The sequence below is a fragment of the Macrobrachium nipponense genome, chromosome 35 (genome assembly GCF_015104395.2).
Source record: "Macrobrachium nipponense isolate FS-2020 chromosome 35, ASM1510439v2, whole genome shotgun sequence".
NCBI lineage: Eukaryota > Metazoa > Arthropoda > Malacostraca > Decapoda > Palaemonidae > Macrobrachium > Macrobrachium nipponense.
In genome coordinates, this window is record NC_061096.1 from 56,587,741 (window position 1) to 56,610,566 (window position 22,826).

At 39.9% G+C, this 22,826-nt stretch overlaps 1 protein-coding gene across 1 annotated transcript in view; it reads right to left on the minus strand.

The window, feature by feature from the left end:
• Positions 1–2,395: 2,395 nt before the first annotated feature.
• LOC135208363 (nucleolar complex protein 3 homolog) overlaps positions 2,396–22,826 on the minus strand; it is an 85,700-nt gene continuing 65,269 nt past the window's right edge. Inside the window, exons 12-17 of the mRNA XM_064240464.1 lie at positions 16,118–16,299; positions 14,493–14,701; positions 12,559–12,740; positions 12,245–12,376; positions 4,620–4,717; positions 2,396–2,868 (exon numbers count right to left, since the gene is read on the minus strand). Of these exons, the coding sequence (XP_064096534.1) occupies positions 2,490–2,868; positions 4,620–4,717; positions 12,245–12,376; positions 12,559–12,740; positions 14,493–14,701; positions 16,118–16,299 (1,182 nt within the window). The 3' untranslated portion in view covers positions 2,396–2,489. The remainder of the gene's footprint in view (positions 2,869–4,619; positions 4,718–12,244; positions 12,377–12,558; positions 12,741–14,492; positions 14,702–16,117; positions 16,300–22,826) is intronic.

The following is a 22,826-nucleotide window of genomic DNA, read 5'->3' on the forward strand; positions in this document are numbered from 1 at the left end:
TCTTACTTTCAATTGGGATTTGATTTTCGGATAGAGGAAAAAGTCGCAATGGGTGAGATCTGGGGAATACGGTGGCTTGGACAAAAACTGCTGCACAAGCTGCACTAAATGGGCAAGTGCATTGTCATGGTGTAATTGCCACTTACCAAATGCATGCAATTCTGGCATTTTCAGAACAGCATCGCACAAAAGGACCAGCTTGAGAGTTATTGGACCCCTGTCGCACAACAAAACTGTCTAGACATTTTTTTCTGGCATTTCTTTAAAATTTGCCTAAAGTTAAACACAGCATTTCATTAAACATGTTGGAGACACGGATTACAACTTCTTTGTTGGGATGATAATTCTCCACAAAATGTTTTTTACATCATTCCACTTTGCAAACATGTCCTTAATCTCTGAAATAGGCACATTATGTATGCCCATGTTTTCTGAATTTTTCAAAACAGCATCTTCTGTCCTTAAATTCACTAACAGCAGCACTTGTTGAAGGTATTTTCTCACTGAGATCAGCATGTAACTTCCTCCAACACTTTGCTACAAGTTCTTTCTTAAATTCTATAGTGTTTCTCACCTTTTTTACAGAAGGGCTAGCACTTAGAACTTTCTTTGGCCCCATGATGCCTTATTAGCAGTTGTACTTAAATAAAACAGCACAAAAGGCACGAAAACAATGAACACAAAAACAGATTGGGTCACGAAAGAAGATGGGATGCTTTGTTTGGGCGCTCGATACGAGGCCCAGTCACATGCTGGGCCCTATATTTCCGAGCGTACGAAAACCGAGGAAACATACGATAACCGAGACAAAACTTCGTAGAAAAAAAAGTCTACGAACACCGAAACGTATGAAGACCTAGGTTTGACTGTACATTTAATAAAAAGAAAAATTTGTGAATCAAATATCATAAATAGAAAATGACTTTAATCACATCAAAGACTGCTCTCATCGAAGGTAGCAAATATCTTCTGGAATTTTTCTTCTGTTATACTGTCTATATGTTCCATTATAGCTGTCTGTATCTCCATTAAGTAAAGATAGATTAAAGAATAGAAATGAATGGTTATTATACTGTTGGGTAGTCTCAAGTGGTTGAAGAGGGATAATGAAAATGTATGATTACAATGTGTGCTAGATAAAAGTGGTTGCTTGGCAATCTCTCAGTACTCGGGTAGTGTTGACAAAACAATCATAAACAAAAGTAGGTCAGAAGCTTTATTTTTTGTTTATTAATAGTTAATTAATAATTATTTGAAATGAGTAAACACTGATTACTTATACATTTTATAGGCACATTCTAAGCTTTTAGCTCCATAGTTTTAGATGTCAGAATCTTAGACTAGGCTACAGTAGCAACTGCTTAAATAGCCTGATACATGCAGTATAAATGGGGTTGAACATTAAATGCAGTCAAATATTACTCAATTACTATATCCAGTATTTTGTCTTTTTGGAGTTGCATGTCTTCCGTCGGATCAGTGTCCTAACCCTGGAACATGCGATGTAAACCTGGAGATAATTTCTGATGAATAAAATTGAAAAGTGTCATAATCGCGGAACATCGTAAGCCAAAACTGTCTTACACTGGGGACTGCATGTATATATAAAATTATGAAGTAAATACCACAAGGTATGGGAATGGAAAGCCAAATTATACTAAAAAATTATACAATTGAATGAGTAATTTATGAAATTTTGGCTATCAAGCAAAGCACTGGGGCACTTTCAGCCATTCACTGCTAGTGAAGTTGGAGTGGTTGCAATAGAACAGCAAGATTGATGAACAGCAGTGAGAGTAGAAGTAAAGTAAAAGACTAAAAAGTGGATGCAGCCAGGGGCAAGAAAGGATGCTGTAAACAGCACAACGCATCAAGTGCATTGATGGCACTAGCCCCCTATGGGCTACAAGGACAGGAGAAAGACTAGCATAAACATACAAGTACACCTAAACATACCTTAGAAATTCTTTCATACAGTCGGACACAAATAAAATGTATAGAATGAATATCCTCAAAAAAGAAAAATTCTCTAGAACAGAGTAACAAAAGCATGAATGCAAGATGAAAATCAATAAAAGTAGCTGTTGGTTTGCTGTATAAGCAGCTGGTATATTACCACTGTTTGCATAAAATCCAACCTCTTCTGTTACTAATTCAAGCGAGATATACAGACCTGAGAAGAATAATCAAGTCTTCTTAATTCAACTTATAACTCTTCTGGCTAGTGCCACACCATCCTGGACAGTACACCATGAGCATAAGAAGTTTGTGCTATATACCTTGTGTAGGAACACAAGACATAGTAATCTCCAATACATACTAGCGTGTGCAAAATTCATCAAAACTTTTCTTTTCTATCAAATGGTAAAAAATATAATGAATACTAAACAATATATATATATAATAAACATTTATTACATAAAAAAGGAAATTCATATAGCATTCAAAAACTGTTTGTTGTTAGTATAAATACTTCATATTTACAATACTTATGTTTTAGTATCTACATTGACAAGGCTATCAGTGAGATCTTCACAGTCAGGTAAATCAGCCTTAATTTTACTCAAAGTCATATTTTTTAAAAGACCGCCAAAATAATTGGTATCAGTCATATTTTTCTTTAAACCATTATGGTGTTTGTTTTCTGGTTCTGGGTCAAAGAACACATCAAAGGGATCTTCATTCTTTTTAAAGATGCTTTGTACTTCATGACTCATGAACTCTGTAGTGAAATGGTTGAACTTCTGTTTCTTTAAATTACTTCTTGTTTCTGATATCTTCTTGGAAAGAAACTGCTGTGGACTTGGAACCGTAGGGTTAAAACGCATGGTTGCTGGATCAAAGTCATCGTACAGGTCTTCTACACGTCTGAAAATTAGTGAAAAGTTTCCATTACTATCAATAAAATAAGTCTGTACAATACTTCCAAATTATGATTCAAACAGATGATGACACTTGCATATATGCTTATCAAAAAGACAACCAAGAACATTTATAGAAACATTCAATGATAAATATGCACCAACCAAACAGTTTAGAACTTGTTTCCCACATCTTTTTATTGACTTTTACACCCTTCCATCCTTTAAGTCAGATTTATTATTGTATTTTTTACAATCTTCCAGAATCTTGAACTACCTTTCAAATTACCAGTTAACTAGCAAACGAATGGCATGTTATCAACAACACATATTTGTCATTGTTTTCTTTCTTATATTCACAAATTGACAGCTGCTGTCCCCACTACTTCTGCAATTTCACACTGAAAATCAACTACTTCTGCAGTTTTACATTTAAATCCAACTACCTCTGCTTTTCCACACATAAATTCTACTACCTCTGCAAACTAACATTTAAACTCACAGCTTCTGCAGTTTCATATTTAAATTCAACTACCTCTGCAGTTTCACATTTCAGGGCGTGCCGACCACCAAATTTCAAGGAATTATTGAATTTTAGTAATTAACAGTTTTCAACTATTGTATGACTAATTAACATAGTATCCTGAAGTGTTAAAAAAATTTTTTTTGGATTGGTTTTTTGACAATTTTGTTCATCGCTTGTACGACACTGTGGACCACAAATTGTGATAAAGATGTAAAAAAAACGTCTGTGTGAATAATTCAGGATAATCTCAAGTAGGTTGCACACTGTTTTGGACTGTTTTATGTGTAAATGAAGATATCTAGAAATGTTATTGTTAAAAAAGAATGTTTAGATTGGTTCATGGACAACTTTGTTTATCACTTCTACAGGATCATTAATGACAAATTGCAAAAATAAAAAAGCATGGAAAACTAATGTGAAAAAAACCTATTAAAAATAATTGTTCCTCATCAAAATATCCCATTTTCTCAAGCGTTAGTGTCATAGAGAAAAAAGTTTATAATGATATAGGGATAACTAGCTTCAGGAATCCAGATATCCTTGATTGGTTCTTGTTTTTGAGTCCAAAATTATTGCTTTTTTGCCGCTTCCTGAAAACTTACTTTTTTTTTTTTTTTTTTTAAACTAAATTCTTAGATCTCCAAGAAGATTGAAACAAGACTTGTGTTTATTCAGTATTATTTATAAAATAAGTGGTAAAAATTAGAAGGAAATACCGTCAATCATTAGATTGAAAGTCATTCACTTTATAATGGGGCCTTATGGTGTCGGTGCCGTACACCTCAGCATAATTACACAGTGATGTTCACACCTTTCCAGCATTTCCACAACTATGCTACAACATGCACCGAGCTCAAAAGTAGTTTTACTTTGCACACAGATCTTCACATCCTTTTCCGATCAAAAGGTTGCCAGGTTTTGGGGAGCATTTCATTTGGAGAGTTCATTGTGTGAGGCCAATAATGAAATAAACTGAGACAACAAGTAACAATAAACACAGTTTTATTTTTACAATAAAAGCAAATCCTAAAAACTTCTTGTAAGCTGATAGAAGTACTGGCAAAATATGAGATAAGAAAACTTAAGATTTGCTTACTGTGACAATTCTACTGCATAGTAGTCTCAATCTGAAGTTTGGGGTTGAAAGTTATTACTGTAGTACTGTATAATTGTAAATACCTTAAGTTACGAGTCGTGCAACATTTAATTGTATAAAAAGGAAAATAACTTACCGTTTGCCAAGATTTGGTGGAAGCTTTCCATCCCCTTGCAAAGGTGATCCCACAATAATATGATTAGCAAACTGTTTAACAGTACTGTGGTAATGACGCTGAAAAGGAGTTTTCTTATTAGTCACTTCAAAAACCAGTAAAGTACAGAACTACAGTTTTGAACTTAGTTCTACTAATACTGTGCTAATTACATAAATGGCCTTTATATATTTACAATGTAATATTTTGTACATCATGAATTCAATATGTTACAAGGTTTAAAACAGAGAATACATAAATCCTAAAGAAAACACCACTGATATTACTTTTAAACAAATTTGACAAGGTTTGGCCACTAATGGTATACAATCTTCCCGATCCCAAGGTTCTCAAAGTATCAAGCTGAAAAGAATTTTGTGTATTTTGATCCTCCAATGGAACAAATTATTTATGATAAACGAGGATTTTAATTTTTAAATATTAAGGCTGTTTGGGGGGAAAGTGGTGAGGTAGCTGGGGTAATATGTGACAAGAAAATAACAATCAAGCTAAAAGTCAAGATCTATAGCACAGTGATAAGACCAGTGTTAATGTATGGATCAGAAACAAGGGCTCAAAGAAGAAAAGAGGCGGCAAAGCTTGAGAGAACAGAAATTAGAATACTCAGGTGGATTATGGGAGTATCGCTGCATGGGAGATTGGAAAATGAAGAAATAAGAAGAAGGCAGGCTTAGTAGATTACAGAAGTGATATGAGAGTCACGATTAAGATGGTATGGGCATGTGCTGAGGATGGATGATGGGCAGGGAGTGAAGAGGGCTTGGGAGGAACCTGTTAAAGGAAGGAAGATATGGAGAGATGTTTGGTGGAGGATGATGCCTTTGATAGAAGGCAGTGGAGAAGGCTCAACAGGTAACCAGCCCTTTAATGTACGGATAAAATTGGGAAAGAAGATAAGCAGAAAATTCCTACATTATAAAATAAAAAACTGCTCACCATATAAATTTAATAACAGAGTAAGTAACAGTTCAGTAATCTCAATTATTAACCCTCTTACGCCGATTGGACGTATTAAACGTCGAGTCAAAATGTCTCCCGTATGCCGATTGGACGTATCATACGTCGGCTCAAAAAAGTTTTTTTAAAAATTCGCGGAAAAATACTTATAGGCCTACCAGCCGAAAACTTTTGTATCACGCGCCTTGGGGGATGCTGGGAGTTCACGGATCAAGGCGTTGTTTTGTTTACAATTGCTACGCAGGCGCGCAAGCGCGAATTTCTTTCTTATCGCACTAAAAAGTATCAGTGACACATCTCGGAAATTATTTCATCACTTTGACATAATTTTTGCACCATTTTAAATTATCCTTTACATGAAGTATTATCTATGAAAATGTGCGCAATTTCATGTAAATACAAACAAAAAAATACTCATGATTGTAGCTTTTATCAATTTTGAAATATTTTCATATAAATAACAATAAGTGGCAAAAATTTCAACCTTTGGCCAACTTTGACTCTACAGAAATGTCGAGAAACGCAAATTGTAAGCTAAAATTCTTACATTATAGTAATATTCAATCATTTGCCTTCATTTTGCAACAAATTGAACGTCTCTAGCATATTTCGATTTATGGTGAATTTATGAAAAAACTTTTCCTTACGTTCGTGCGATAACTCTTCCGATAAATTTTTTCGTGCGATTGTCCTCATGTTTGCACCCTTTTAAATTTGCCGTTACATAAAGTTTTATATATGGAAATGTGCGCAATTTCATGCACAATACAACAAAAACAACCCATGGTTGTAGCTTTTATCAGTTTTGAAATATTTTCATATAAAATAACGTTAAGTGCAAAAATGTCAACTTTCGGTCAACTTTGACTCTACCGAAATGGTCGAAAAAAAAACGCAATTGTAAGCTAAAAACTCTTATATTCTAGTAATATTCAATCATTTACCTTCATTTTGCAATGACTTGGAAGTCTCTAGCACAATATTTCGATTTATGGTGAATTTATGAAAAAAAAAAACATTACGTTCGCGCGGTAACTCTTCCGAAAAAATCAGAATTTTTTTGTGCGATTGTCGAAATGTTTGCACCATTTAAAATTAGCTGTTACATAAAGTTTTATATATGAAAATGTGCGCAATTTCATGTAGAATACAACTAAAAACTGATTGAAGGTTTGTAGCTTTTCTCTTTTTTTGAAATATTTGCATATAAATCACGATAAATAGAAAAAAAACCACGTTCGGTCTCAAATTTGACTCTACCGAAATAGTTGAAAAACGCAATTGTAAGCTAAAACTCTTACGGAATAGTTAATATTCCGTCATTTTTCTTCATTTTGAAAACAAATTTGAAGTCTCTTAAACAATATTGTGATTTATGGTGAATTTTTGAAAATATATTTACCTTCACTCCGCGCGCCGATTCGCGGCCGCAAGTCTCCGAAATACGTACATCGCATTATCCTAATATTTGTTCCTTTTCATATTAGCCTTTTTATAGTGTTCATATATCAAAATGTGCGCAATTTCATGAAAAATACAATAAAAATAATTGAAGGTTGTAGCTTTTCCATCTTCAAAATATGTGCATATAAAAAATATATATATTAAAAATTTCGACATTCGGTCAAATTTAACTCGTCCGAAATGGTCGAATCTGCAATTCTAATCTAAAACTCTTACAGTATCGTAATATTCAATCATTTGTCTTAATTTTGAAACAAATTGGAAGTCTCTAGAACATTATTTAGAATTACGGTGAATTTTTGAAAATAACATTTTTTACGTCCGTGCGTTACGAATTCGTACATCATTTTGTGATAATATTTTTCCGGTGTTGCTTTTATTGTTTTACTATGTATTATATATCAAAAGGATTGCAATTTAGTGTACAATACAACGAAAAAAAAGTAACTCGTTAGCTTTGACCGTTTTTTGCACAGCGTGATTTGAATACAATTAATCTATGAATTTTTTTTTTCGTTACCATATATCGCATTATTTACATATGATAATGATATTATTTTTCATTTCTGATGATTGCATACTAAACTTCAGGCAATGAAAAAAAAATGAGCCAAAAATGAACTCTTAATCTTCAAAACTAAGCGTGCTGTGATTTTTTGAAAAAATTATTTTTTCCGGTTCCGCGCTCACTCCAAACCGGCGCCGGCATACAGGAGAGGTTTTGATTTTTAGGGCTTCGGCGTAAGAGGTTAATAAAACATTGTAGTTTGACTATAGCTTCTGCAATATATGTACTGTATTTGTAATTCAGCATGGATTTATTTATCATATAAGGCCACAATAAATCTTCTTGGATCATGATGTGGTGATCAGGCAGTCCCCAGTTATTGGTGGGGGTTCCAATCCGATGGCTTGATAAGTGAAAATCGGCAATAAGCAAAAATCGGAGATAACCAAAAATCTGTGATTTTTGGCCCTTATAGGCGTACATAACTAGATTTTGGGGCCAATAACTGGTTAATGGCATCTCCGTTAGGTATATATCAACGCCAATAAATGGAAATCAGCACTTTTCAGCGCTAGACAAGCCCCATAAAACTGGATCGCCGATAACCAGGGACTGCTTTACCTACACAGGGTGGTATTTAGATCTAATGTAGATAGCATATAATTACCAAGACCTAAAAGATTATTGTTGCATGACTGAATGTGTTTTATGGTACTTTACTATTTTTTTTAAGTAAGTATATCTTAGTTTAACCAGACCACTGAGCTGATTAACAGCTCCTCTAGGGCTGGCCTGAAAGATTAGATATTTTTACGTGGCTAGGAACCAATTGGTCACCTAGCAACGGGAACTACAGCTGTGGGATCCGAACCACATCGAGGATTGAATTTCTAACACCAGAAATAAATTAATTTAATTCCTTGTTGGCAGAGCAGGGAATTCAACCCGGACCTTGACATCGGTAGTTGAGCATGTAACCAACTTGTCCAACAGAGCTTACTATTTTTTTTTTTCTAATAATCCAGTTTTTACCATTATTACAGTAGTATTATCACTTGTAAAGTTTATCTAACATTAAATTACACATACCAGTCATCTCTTTTTTTATGCAATTTACTAAACTTGTTACATATATAGTACCTAAATTTTAGAGTATATTTTTATGAAATTTTTTATGGTATACTAGAAAGGTTAATTATATGGAGCCAGTACCGCTTTATAAGATTTAAGTTTGTCTATAAACAATTTATCAATACTGCACAACCACTAGTTATTACTAGATTCGAATTCTGAGATTAACACTTAGGCATAGAATTTTTATATATACAGTGGACCCCCCGTATTCGCGTTCTCCAGATTCGCGGACTCACACATTCGCGGATTTCTCTCGGGAACGTTTCCCTGCATTATTCACGGAAAATTCATGCATTCGCGGTATTTTTCTATGATAAATATCCACAAATTCCTGGTTTTTTTTATGGATTTCATCATAAAATGCACTTTTTGTGATAAAACTATTAAAAAACCATGTAGGAAAATTTTTAGTGGGTTTTTCTTGAGTTGTAACTAACAAATAGGCTGTTTTTAGCCTTTTTATAGGGGTTCCAAACATTCGCGGATTCTAACTATTCACGGGGGGGGTCTGGTACGCATCCCCCGCGAATACGGGGGGACCACTGTATTGCCAGAATTTCTACTAACCTAGACGGTTTTATTTTAATTTGATTTTGATAGGTCGAAATTCAGATCCTAGTTTAAAAACACAAATAAGATTATCATAATCAAGAAAGTCTAAATTGCCTGTTATTATATGTTCATTAAAGTCAACTTTAAATCTACAATCTTTACATGAGAAAGGTATATTAACCCTTAAACGCCGACTGGACGTATTTTACGTCAACATTTTTTGTCTCTCGGGTGCCGACTGGACGTATTTTACGTCGACATACAAAAGTTTTTTTAAAAATTCGCGGAAAAATACTTTTAGGCCTACCAGCCGAAAACTCTTGAATCACGCGCCTTGGGGGATGCTGGGAGTTCACGGATCAAGGTGTTGTTTTGTTTACAATCGTTACGCAGGCGCGCAAGCGTGAATTTCTTTCTTGCCGCACTAAAAAGTATCTGTGACACATCTCGGAAATTATTTTGTCACTTTGACATAATTTTTTTACGATTTTAAATTAGCCGTTATATGTAGTATTATATATGAAAATGTGTGCATTTTTATGTAGAATACAGCAAAAAAATACTCATGATTGTAGCTTTTATCAGTTTTGAGATATTTTCATATAAATAACGATAAGTGCCAAAATTTCAACCTTCGGCGGTCAATTTGACTCTACCGAAATGGTCAAAAAACGCAATTGTAAGCTAAAACTCTTATTATTATATTTAATATTCAATCATTTACCTTAATTTTACAACTAATTGGAAGTCTCTAGCACAATATTTCGATTTATGGTGAATTTATGAAAAACCTTTTTCCTTACGTCCTCGCGGTAACTCTTCCGAAAAAAATCATACATGCGATTGTGGTAATGTTTGCACCATTTTAAATTAGCCGTTACATAAAGTTTTATATATGAAAATGTGTGCAATTTCATGCACAACACAACTAAAAACAACCCATGGTTGTAGCTTTTATCAATTTTGAAATATTTTCATATAAAAAATGATAAGTGACAAATTTTCAACCTTCGGTCAACTTTGACTCTACCGAAATGGTCGAAAAACGCAATTGTAAGATAAAACGCTTATATTCTAGTAATATTCAAGCATTTACCTTCATTTTGCAACAAATTGGAAATCTCTAGCACAATATTTCGATTTATGGTGAATTTATGAAAAAAATAACATTTTCTTTACGTCCGCGCGGTAAAACTCTTCCGAAAAAACGAAAAAATCATACGTGCGATTGTGGTAATGTTTGTACCATTTTAAATTAGCCGTTACATAAAGTTTTATATATGAAAATGTGCGCAATTTCCTGGTATTAATACAACCAACAAAAAATAGTTGAAGGTTGTAGCTTTTTTCATTTTTTAAATATTTGCATATAAATCACGATAAACTAGAAAAAAAACCACGTTCGGTCAAATTTGACTCTACCGAAATGGTCGAAAAACGCAATTGTAAGATAAAACTCTTACATTCTAGTAATATTCAGTCATTTATCTTCATCGTGAAACAAATTCGAAGTCTCTAGCACAATATTTAAATTTATGGTGAATTTTTAAAAAACTTTCCTTCCCTCCACGCGCGGATTCTCCGCCACAAATCTCCGAAATGCGTAAGTCCCATTCTCGGAATATTTGCTCCATTTCATATTAGGCATTTCATAGAGTTTTATATATGAAAATGTGCGCAATTTCATGTAGAATAAAACGAAAAATATTTGAAAGTTGTAGCTTTTCTTATTTCCAAAATAAAAAAAAATAAAAAAAAGATATATAAAAAAAATTCGACATTTCGGTCAAACTCAACTTTAAATCGTCAGATATGGTCGAAAACTGCATTTGTAAGCTAATATTCTTACAGTATAGTAATATTCAATCATTTGTCTTCATTTTGAAAGAAATTGGAAGTCTCTAAGACAATATTTAGATTTATGGTGAATTTTTGAAAAAATTATTTGTTTACGTCCGCGCGTTACAAATTCATGCATTATTTTGTGATAATATTTTTCTCTGTGTGCTTTTTATCGTTTTACAATGTGTTATATACCAAAATGATTGCAATTTAGTGTACATTACAACGGAAAAAAAAGTAACTTGTTACCTTTAACCGTTTTGCGCATAGCGCGATTTAAATACAATTATATATGAATAAATTTCGTTTTTGCGCTATCATTATCGCATTATTATATATGATAATGATAATTTTTTTCATTTCTGATGGTTGCATACTAAACTTCAGGCAATGACAAAAAAAAGGAGCCAAAAATGAACTCTTAATCTTGAAAACTAAGCGCGCTGTGATTTTTTGAAAAAAATATTTTTTCCGCTTCCGCGCTCACTCTGAAACGTCCCTGGCACACGGGAGACATTTTTTTTTTTACCGCTTCGGCGTTTAAGGGTTAACTACGTCACTAATATTTCTTGGCACACATAAAATCAATAATAATTTTACCAAATCTTGTGAATAGTCTAATGTAATTTTGGGGTGTGTTTTTTAAAGGGGAAATTGACATTGGTTCTGGACTGTAAATTAATTTAGGGATACTTAGAGTGTCAATGAATTTATGATCAAAATCAACAATTAAGGGCTACTAATTAATTACTGTATATAACAATCAAAACTGGAATTTTAACAATCAAAATTGGAATTCAGAAGATAACTTCTAAACTGCTGTTTTTACTGTTAAGTGTACACTTCATTAAACCAATTATTAAATCTTCCAAAAGGCTACGGACAATCTGCATTGTTTTATGATACATAATCAACTATTTCTACTTTGTATAATTTACTTGCTGATCATTTATTCCTAACTGTAACTGCTTTTACTATATCCTCTCACTTTCACCACCTATGCTGAAGCTGACACATGTATTTTAGTGCATGGAATGGACTGTAGTTTAATGCATTTTCAGTTATATAAATAAACTAAACAACTTTTATTTGCTATATACGTAACTTGAAACAAATAAACAAGACTTACGGTAAGCAGATGCAGTTCCCATAGAGAGGCTGATGATGCATTACAGTGCTCTGGCTCCTCAACTTCAGGTAAATATACACCACTTGATCCCTCCTCATCAACTTCAATCAACACTTCACAGCTTGGATGTGCCTAGATGAAGTTTAGGGCAAATAAAAGTGATTTGACAAAAACTGCTCAGTGCATATAAAAGTTATTTGACAAAAACTACTCGGTAAGTCTAGTTTTTACTATGTATCATTAAACAAAATTGTGCCATACACCAGCACACTAAAAATAAAACAATAAATTATAAACCAATATGAAAAACTCACCAAAAATATATATCGAGCAGTAGCTAGTGTGGCCACAGCACCATTGTGCAACAAGTTAAGACTCAGTGTTATCAAGCGTTTGATGAAAGCAATCACTCGTGCTGCAGTTACTCGTCGCCCTCGAATTACCAACATTTGCATAAGTGACTGCAGGACAGACTTTATATCATCTTGATTATCTCCTGAAATATTGTCAAGTATGGTGAGCATCAATAAACCTCATGATACAGTGGACTCCCGTATTCACAGGGGATGCGTATCACACACCCCAGCAAATAGCTAAATTCCGCAAATACTTCAAACCCCTCTAAAAATGCTTACAACTGCCTATTAATTCAAATACAAGAAAAACCCTCTAAAAATGCTTATACCTGAATATTTTAATAGTTTTATCACAAAAGTGTATTTAGTCATGAAATTTATTTGAAAATACAGTATGTAATTAGTGAATATTTCTCAGTGAAAAAATATGGCAAATAGGCGAATTTCTTGCGAATAATGGGTAGATATGGTCCATAGAGAAAACCACGCATAAGTGAGTCCGCAAATCTTGACAATGCGAATATGGGGGGTCCACTATAAGAAAAAAGGGGCACTATTTTCCTTAACCTGGGTGGTATTTGGTATAAAATAATTAACTTCTTAAGACAAACATTTTGCACACACATACAATATTTATGCACTAAGTGAACCATAACAATAAAAATATCCAAAAATGCTTAGGTTTCAAAGAATTAAAATTATTTCTTCTGTATAACATCACAGACTTGGTCAAAAGATTTAGGTTGAATGAAAGAAGGCGCTACAGGAAGTCCCCAAGTTATTAGCGGGGGTTCTGTTCCAATGGCATGCTATCACTGCCTCTGTTACGCACGTATCAGTACCAATACCCTGTCCACTGCCCCAAAGCTATATGTGATCGTATATATACGACCCCCTGGGTGTGGGGGTTAAATATATATACTTTTTTTAACACAAATTGGCAGACCTTAATGTTTGTCTGGTCATGGGGTTTCGTTAATGAATACTTAGGCTGGCCTGTAAGGATTAAACAGATCTCACTTAAATACTATCCAGAAATATTCACTCTTCTCTGAAACAGACAAGCAGGTTAGTCAATTTTTTTCCCTCCCACTCACATACACCAGTCCTTGTCATTCACAGTCATACAGCCAGATACCCTGTCTCTACAAGGGCTACCCAGTTGAGTACCTGATCACAGACTATCAATAATACTAAAAGCTTAACATATATCTATCTTTACATCTAAAAATATGAATCTAACTAAAGGTACCAGTATATTAAAAAAAAAAAAAAAAAAAAAAAAAAAATCTGCATAATGGATACACTTTCTCTACTGGCAAAAACTATTAGCTCCCTGATCAAATCCACCATGATCAAGCCCCAACACAAGCAATGACCTGAATGACACATCTGATGTACTGACATGATGTATTTAATCATTGAAAATTACTCCCTAATGATGTCACTCCAACCAGAGTATTTATCTGCTATAAAAGTACTCCCTATTCAGCTATTCAAGAAACTGGCTTGTTATATACATGTATATCCAAGGGAAATTTTAAAATAAATTGTCATGTTTTATATGCATAAACACAAACCCCTGTCTTGCTTCCATTTCCCCATCTTTCCTTCCAAGGGTAACAGATGTCTCCTTTTGGGTATCAAGTATTTTCTGATGAGTACATTAGAAACACAGTGCAGTATAATTTATCGAGGGGATATCTATTATGCCATTTTCCTGTTTAGAAATCCGTCAATCAAATGTGGATTTGTGAATATTTCAAACCAAATAATAAAGGCAGCAATAAACAAAATGAACAAAATAGATCATGGAAATTCTCTTACTAAAGCCTGAAGAAAGGGAACTCATAAGCACATACACAAACTAAAAATTAAATGGGAGTACATACCAGCAGTGAGTTTAACCATGTTGGCATACAAGTATGAATAAAAGCGTCCAGGATCTAAAGTCAGCACCTCTCCTTGATCAGAGAGAATGGTAAACACTGTCTGGATACAATGAAGGGATTCTCTGAATTTCAAAGTCCCCTCTTCCATCAGCCCTCCAAGAACATTCAACAAATCAGAGAAGAATTCCACGTTTACCAAATGTGAGAACCTGGAGGTAAATAGAAAAAATGTTAAACTTTAAAACTACAGCACCTTATAATAAAAAACCACTTTCACTTTACGGGACAATTATTGCACAAAGCACTGTTCTTGTACTACAACTCAAAATTTTGGTGCTGATAACTGAGTGCACATAAACTGAGCAATGAATACTGATCATACTGCACAGCACAAAGGACAGTAACAATCATAAAGAATCTGATACAAAGTTTCAGATTTTGAAAAAACATTAGGGATAATATGACTTCTGTATGTCATTGGTTTCTTGTGCCTCTTAACAACCTTCAATAAATTGACTATTGATTTAGTATTTGGTCTAAAAATCCTATTTTGGTCATACTTTTTATAAATATCAGAATATCAAGTAATAAATTATGGGATTGTGACGGATGATAGATACTGCTTCAATTATTCTACCCTTTAACAAACTGACTTTTAATTTTTTACAATCTCCAAATTTAACCTGATGTAAACACTACAATACTGGCTGGAACAAGATTTACCCTACCCTAAGTTCAATTAAAAGGTCTATTAATCCTCATGACCTCTAATTACCATTTTTGCTGACATATATGGCACACCCTAATTTTGGAATACATACTCTGAGGAAAAAGAAAATAACCCCTTCGCCCTGATATTCAACAAAATCCCACTAAAGGTTACTTTCCAGTTTCCTTCCTACCAGTATTCAAATATTCTTGTTAAGGTGAAGAGGGTAAAACTTGTGTTTTTTGGTACAGTAGAATTATGCACCTCAAAGAATAAGCATCCTCATTAAATACAGTAGCAGCCTTGACCTTATTTAACTCTATAACTACCACATGCCTTGCCTACCATTGCTTGTTTTTTCCTGTGTTAAGTGTTCATATCTGATATAATAAATTTAAGCCTATTAGATTCAGTACCACTGATATTATATGGTTCTCTCTCTCTCTCTCTCTCTCTCTCTCTCTCTCTCTCTCTCTCTCTCTCGTTTCTCTTTATCTCGTTCTCTCTCTCTCTCTCTCTCTCTCTCTCTCTTTCTGTGTGTGTGAAAGACAGTTTTCAGGTAACCTATTTGTGACAAAAGTCTAATAATGAATCTTGCTTGCCAAAGAACTGGATTTAAGGAAGCACCTGAAATGCAGTGTTTTCATTAAACTTTTATGCTACTGTGCTATGTTGTTAATAATTTCAATGTCAAATCACAAACATTCTGCTAAGTATACTGCAAGGTTAGGCTAGGGTTTTGGGTAGCTTAATATTGACTACTTATTTACAATATACAAAAACCCACACACTGCTAGAACTTATTATTGGTGTGAATAATGGAGAGGATACTGCATTGACATTTAACTATCAGAATATGTATTAGACCATGAAGATATTAAATAACTAAAATTTCAAACTAAAGTTTCCAACTTACTTTGCTAATCCTTCTAAAACAATACCATTTAACCTGTTATTTGGTCTCCTTTTCAGTATGTGGAAATAGAGACCAAAAACTATTTCTATAATTTGAGTATGCTGGGCAGAGCGTACTTCTTCATCACGCTTTATTTTCTGTTCCTTCCGCTGTTCTTCAAGTTTTCTAAATTTTCTGAATCTCTGTAAAAGACAAAACCAACAAGATTACAATAAACCCAATGGGAGTGCAATTAATAACAAAAAGGGAAGGCCATTTTCTTCCCAATCATCTTTCACATATACCAGAATTTCCTTTATTTCTGGATTTTTAGGAAGCTTAATTTTCTTTCACAGTACAATAAAAACTGGGAATTGATGAGTAACTCTTTTACTTCATGGATTAAACATGCAATTCATCATATTAACTGATCCATAATAAAAGCTTTCTGAACCCCTCAAAGCCAATCAGTGGGAATATCACAGCTCTCAAAAAGCATTATCATTCATACCCGAAGGCCACATTTACACCTAAAAGAAAAATACAACTTCTAATAATAAAACTTTTGCCTAGGATAAAAGATTAATTACCCAAAATAAGACGCAATTCAATAATCTTTCTAATACCAACCTTGCTGCATATTTTGCTAATGTACCTCTGCAGCATGATAAATGGAAGAAAATTCAAAAGGGTTCACTGAAACAACATATTTACATATGACTGGGCCCTTGGATAAACCAGGATAAGTCACTTCTACATTTAGACTGCATCTGTTCAATCAAATATGAGCACCATTGCTGAAAAATGACAATTTGTCCAAAATTGCATTTTTCCTAACTATACAAACCTGAGGTCCTTTTACAATAGGAAGGTACTAGCGGCAGCTGGATAGGTCGTAAGCTTTCGAACAAGGGGTTCGGTAGTTAACTGCTTGTCCGACAGGCGCGCGCGCGCGACTGGGAGGTAAACAAATCACTTTTGCTTTTGGCCCAAGCAAAAACTGCAGAGTGAGGGGTGGCATGAGGTGGGGCTATGTGTAAAAGGACCATCAGGGTTTGTATAGTTTAGGAAAAATGCAATTTTGGACAAATTGTCATTTGTTCCGACACGGCATACAAACCTTCGGTCCTTTTACAATAGGAAGACTCACTTCTTGGTGGGAGGAATCTGAGTCTTTTGTGAACAGACTGGTGTTCGCCCAACCTTGGAAGCCTCCCTGGTCGTAAGAGCGAGGGAGGGATCCAAGCCTCTGTCCGATTGATCGGGGTGTGCACCGCAGGATCAATGGTCAGACCTCTGGACCGAGTACTAAGAGAGAGGCAAGCGTATCTCTTCGTACCAGCAATGTAAGAACTTGTTCCTGTACAGGAGCAAATATAAAGTCATGGGTTTGACTCTTGTAGGCATCCACTTCCCCCCCCTTGTTTAGGAGGAAGTGTGGATATTCTGCTCCTATCCCTAGTGAAAGGGATAGGATGGGGCTCTGTCATATAGCTCACCTGCATCTCGTCCTCATCCAGCGTAGTGATGACCGTGGCCCTCTGCCCACAGGTAGAGGAGGAGGAAAAAAGACGGGAAGAGGGAGCCAGTCACTCACTCATTCACACATCCATCCACACAGTCACACCAGGACTCGATGCTGTTTCAGCCTGCGAGGGTCTGGGTTAGCTACACAACTGTTGAGCAGCCACCACGGGTCCCAAGGAAAAGGTATCCAAGGACCTGTGGGCAATATCCCGAACCGGAATAGCAAGGACGTAAAGGTAGTCTGGTTAGACCAGACCCCTGCCTTCAGGACCTGCGCCACGGAGAAGTTCTTACGAAACGCCAACGAGGGGCCAATACTTCTGACTTCGTGAGCTCTCGGACGGGACGTACGGATGTTGTCACTACCATCAGCCTCATATACGCCCTCCTGATGGAACCTCACGCAGCCAGAATGAAAGTGTTCTTGGATACTTCTTCTTTTCTTGGTTACCCCGGTGCTAACGAAGAGGCGTCGACAACTCAGGCCTGAGGTGTCGAGTTTTCTTCAGATAGCGCCGTAGCGCCCTCACAGGACAAAGCAGCATCTCATCCGCATCATTATCGGTGAAGTCCATTAGGGAGGGAATCGTGAAGGACTCGAACCTGTCGTCAGGGACCGACGGTTTCTGAGTCTTCGCACGAAGTTCGGGACGAAATCGAGCGTCACAGATCCCCATCCCCTGGAGTGTCGTACATCATAGGAAAGACCATGAAGTTCCCCTACTCTCTTCGCCGATGCCAGGGAGGCCAGCAAGAAGAGGGTCTTGAGGGTCAGATCCTGTCTGACGGACTCTCGGAGTGGCTCCGAACGGCGTTCGAGTCGAACTCCTAAGGACGGAGTCACATCCCAGCAGGGGGCCTGAGTTCCCTGGGTGGGCAAGAACCTTTCGAAGTCCTCATAAGCAAGGAGATCTCGAACGAGTTCGAGATGTCCAATCCCCTCAGTTTTCAGGACGAGAGCCAGGGCGGCTCTGTATCCTTTGACTGTGGGGACTGAGAGGAGCTTCTCTCGGCGAAGAAAAACGAGGAAATCCGCTACCTGCTGAAGAGTGGCTCTGAGAGGAGATAGACCCCGTCTACGACACCAACCACAGAAGACGGCCCACTTCCCCTGGTACACAGCTGCAGAGGACTGACGGACGTTTCCAGCCATCTCTGTTGCTGCGCTACGAGAAAAGCCTCTCGTTCGCAAGAGATGGTGGATAACAGCCAGCCGTGAAGACGTAGGGACTGGACTGCTCGGTGGTACCGCTCGACGTGTGGCTGGGCGAGAAGGTTGTGCCAAGGGGAATCTCTCTCGGTTCTCCTGCGAGAAGAGCCAGCAGGTCCGGATACCAAATGGCCTGTGGCCATTTGGGAGCCACCAGGATCATCCTGAGATTCGGGGTGACCAGTGCTCGACTGATCACCTTGCGAATCAGGCTGAACGGGGGAAAGGCATAGACGAAGAGGTTTGTCCCACGGGTGTTGAAGAGCGTCCTCTGCAGCTGCCCATGGGTCCGGCACGGCCGAGAAGAACACCTGGAGCTTCCTGTTGTGCAGGGTGGCGAACAGATCCACGACTGGTCGCCCCCACAGGTCGAAGAGCCTTTCCGCCACGTCCTGGTGTAGAACCATTCGGTCCTATCACCTGATCCCGACGGCTGAGCGTGTCTGCTACTACATTCTCTTCCCCCTGGAATGTAGCCGTGCCGACAGCTCTATTGAGTGTGCCTCGGCCCCCCCACTCGTGCACCTGCCGCCGAGTCAACTGGTACAACGGGAGAGACACTAGGGCCCCCCTGTTTGTTGACGTAGGCCACATACCGTGGTGTTGTCGCACATCAACACCCACTGAGTGTCCCATCAAGCGGTCCTCTGGAACTCTTGGAGAGCGAGGAACGCTGCCTTGAGTTCCAGTACATTGATGTGAAGGTGCTTGTCGTTCTCGTCCCACACTCCTGAAGTCAGCAACTCCTCCAGGTGTGCGCCCCATCCCTCGGTCGATGCGTCTGAGAACAGCTGCATGTCCGGAGGGGGAGTGCGCAGAGGCACTCCTCTTAAGAGGTTCCTGTCGTCCAGCCACCAGGCTAGGTCCTGCCTCACCTCCGGTGTCAGTGACACTGGAAAGCTTGGGGGATCCGTCGCCTGTGACCAACTCTCCTTCAGTCTCCACTGAAGAGACCGCAGGTGAAGACGCCCTGAGGGACTAACTTCTCGAGTGACGACAGGTGTCCGATCACGACTTGCCATCGCTGAGCTATCTGTTTCCTGCCGAGACAGGAACTGGTTGGCTGCCCTCCCTGAATCTGCTGATCCGCGAGTCTGCGGGGGAAGACTCGCCCTGCTACCGTGTCGATCAGCATACCCAGGTACTTATCCTCTGCTTGGGCTCGAGATCGGACTTTTCGAAGTTCACAACGATCCCCAGATCGCGACAGAACTCGGGCAGTCGATCCCTGTCCTGTAGCAACTGCGAGCGGGAGCTCGCCAGGACTAACCAATCGTCGAGATACCTCATCAGACGTATCCCGTGCGAATGGGCCCAAGCAGACACCAGAGTGAACACTCGCGTGAACACCTGTGGGGCGGTTGAGAGACCGAAGCAAAACAAGTGCCCTGAACTGGTACACCGTCCCGTCGAGGATGAAGCGGAGGTACTTTCTGGAGGACTGATGAATGGGTATTTGGGAAATACGCATTCTTCAAGTCCACTGAAAGCATGAAATCGTTCTCCCTGATGGAGTCGAGCACTGAACGTGCCGTCTCCATCGTGAACCGGGTCTGGCGAACAAACCGGTTCAGAGGAGAGAGATCTATCACCGGGCGCCAGCCTCCCGTAGACTTTTCCACCAGGAAGAGTCGACTGTAAAAGTCTGGTGACTGATCCGTGACGATTTCCACAGCTCTCTTGCTCAGCATGGTCTTGATCTCCTGTCTCAATGCTACGTCCTTCGATGACCCTGGAACGTACGACTGCTGTTGGACCGGGTTGGAGGTGAGGAGGGGTGGCCGAGATTCGAAGGGTAATAGATATCCCTCCCGAAGGACATCTACAATCCAGGTCTCGGCGCCGTAGCGCTGCCAAGTTGTCCAATGGCTGGCCAGGCACCCCCCCACTTCCGGCAGCAGGTGAGGGGGAACGCCGTCCCTAGCGTTTCCCCCCTTTCTTCGACTTCTTCCCAGAGCCTCCACGGGAGGAGGAGGGCTGGGAGGAGGGCTGGTTACGGCTCCCCTTGGTAGAAGTCGAAGAAGACAGAGTCTTTCCCCTGGGGCTTCGACGCAGCTACCGTCTTAGCCACGAGGAAGCGCTAGCCGAGCTCTTAGACTTGGCCGCAGTCCGAGGCTGCCCAGAAGCCTTCGAGACTGCCTGGTGAACCAGACGGTCACTGTCGTCAGTGCGCCGTCTGTCCACCGCAGCGTCCACCATCTCTCCTGGGAAGAGAGATGTGGAACTCCGTAAAGGTCCGTTGCGAAGTCCCAACGCCGCTTCACACGCCCGGCCGCCCTGGAACCCGAGTAAGGACAGCGTCCCTTCGTCGGAGAACCAGGTTGGCCCACAGGTTCACCGTCTGGTGGGCAAGGAAGGAGATGCTCTTCCTTCAGACTGGCAAAGTCTCCTAAAGGCCGAGTCATCTTCGGGAGAAATTCCCCCGGAGTTGGCTGCGACCTTAGATACTGTGAGGGACCACAGATCTAGCCAGGAGACGGCCTGGAAAGCTCTGCCATGGCAGTAGATTCCAGGCCGAGTGCCTCTTGCTGCGAGAACCATAGGTTCTCGGACAGGAGCTGCTGCAGAGACACACCCGGAGTCAGCCTGGCTAACTCCGGGTTTACCTGTTTGGGCGGCATCGGGTCCTCGGATGGCACGTAAAAACGCCGCTGTCGCAGCAGAGGAGGTGGAAGCAGCTTGCTCGACCTGCCAGACTTGAGAGAACCGTCTTGTCCGGAGACAAGCGATTCTACCTGGTCCAGCACTGAGTCTGCAAGCTCGGAACGCCGGCAAACCCACCGTCGGTCTCTGGGTTCCCTCTTCGGGCCCCAGAACGACTCGAGCCGGGACGTGGGCTCGGATGGTGGGAGCGGCGATCCTTCCGCGAGGTCGTTGTGCTGACGAATCAGCGCAATAACCTCGGCAAAGTTCCTCTGGATCTCAGGAGTGACTGCGTCCTGCGGAGTCGGACCATCCAGTCCCTCAAACAGGAGCATCTCCCGAGACCCTCCTCCCTCGAAGGGAGGAACAGCGACAGACCCCTCTTGGTCTCCTCCAACCACCTGTGCGTACGACCTGGCTGGTCCGAGAACCGTGCCTGGTACGTATGATGACGTGGTGGGATCCTGAGGGGCGCACCCCTCACGATCACTCCTCAATACCTCGCCCCTCCCGGTGTAACCCGAGGAGGTTGAAGGTATGGGAGAGGCAGACCTGACGCTCCCTCCTCGCTCGCTGGCAGAACCAGTGGGCTTGGAAGACTGCAGGCGATCGTCAACCCGCGGTGGCGATCGAGCTGCAGACCTAGTCAAGCCGTCTCGCTGTGGAGAACGGCTGGACCGAGAACAGCGGCCCCGGTCTCGTGTGTCAGAGGAGCTGGTGCTGGTCGCCGTACCCGATCGCTCTCTGTGAGAGTGACGGTCAGGCGACCGGCGAGCTCCACTGTCACGGTGAGACCGGTGCGTATCCTCACGGCGCGTCACGTCGCTGGTACCACCAGTGGCTGGTGCCGGCGAACGGGGGGACCTCTTCCCAGCCTCAGCCCGTGGCCGGTCATGGACCGTCACGTCCGCCCGGGTGGCCAGCTGCTCGCCGCGAGAGCGAGAGCTGGTCTGGTGCGAGTCGCGTGAGCGACTGTCACCAGTCTTCCGCTCCGTGCCATGAACCTGACGCTGAGCTGGCTCAGAGGCTGGTTTCCTAGCTGCACGGTCGCTGTTAGGCGACCGTTACACTCGGTACCTTTCGCGAACGAGAGGCCGAGACGGATCCTGCTGCGTGGCCGAACCACTAACAGCAGTGAGGAAGTGCCGGTGTTAGCCGGCACTCCTCTGGTCCCCGTAGTCTTCTTCCTTGCGGAAGAAGAGACGGGTCCTGCCCCCGAAGGAGCAGGGTGACCAGCGGAAGAACCCCCCGTCTCACCAGAGCGAGACGGGCCCTTAGAAGTTCCCGAAGGAGACTTCTTAGGGGGGAAGAGGCGGCAGACGACGACGACGACGAAAAAGACGATGAAGA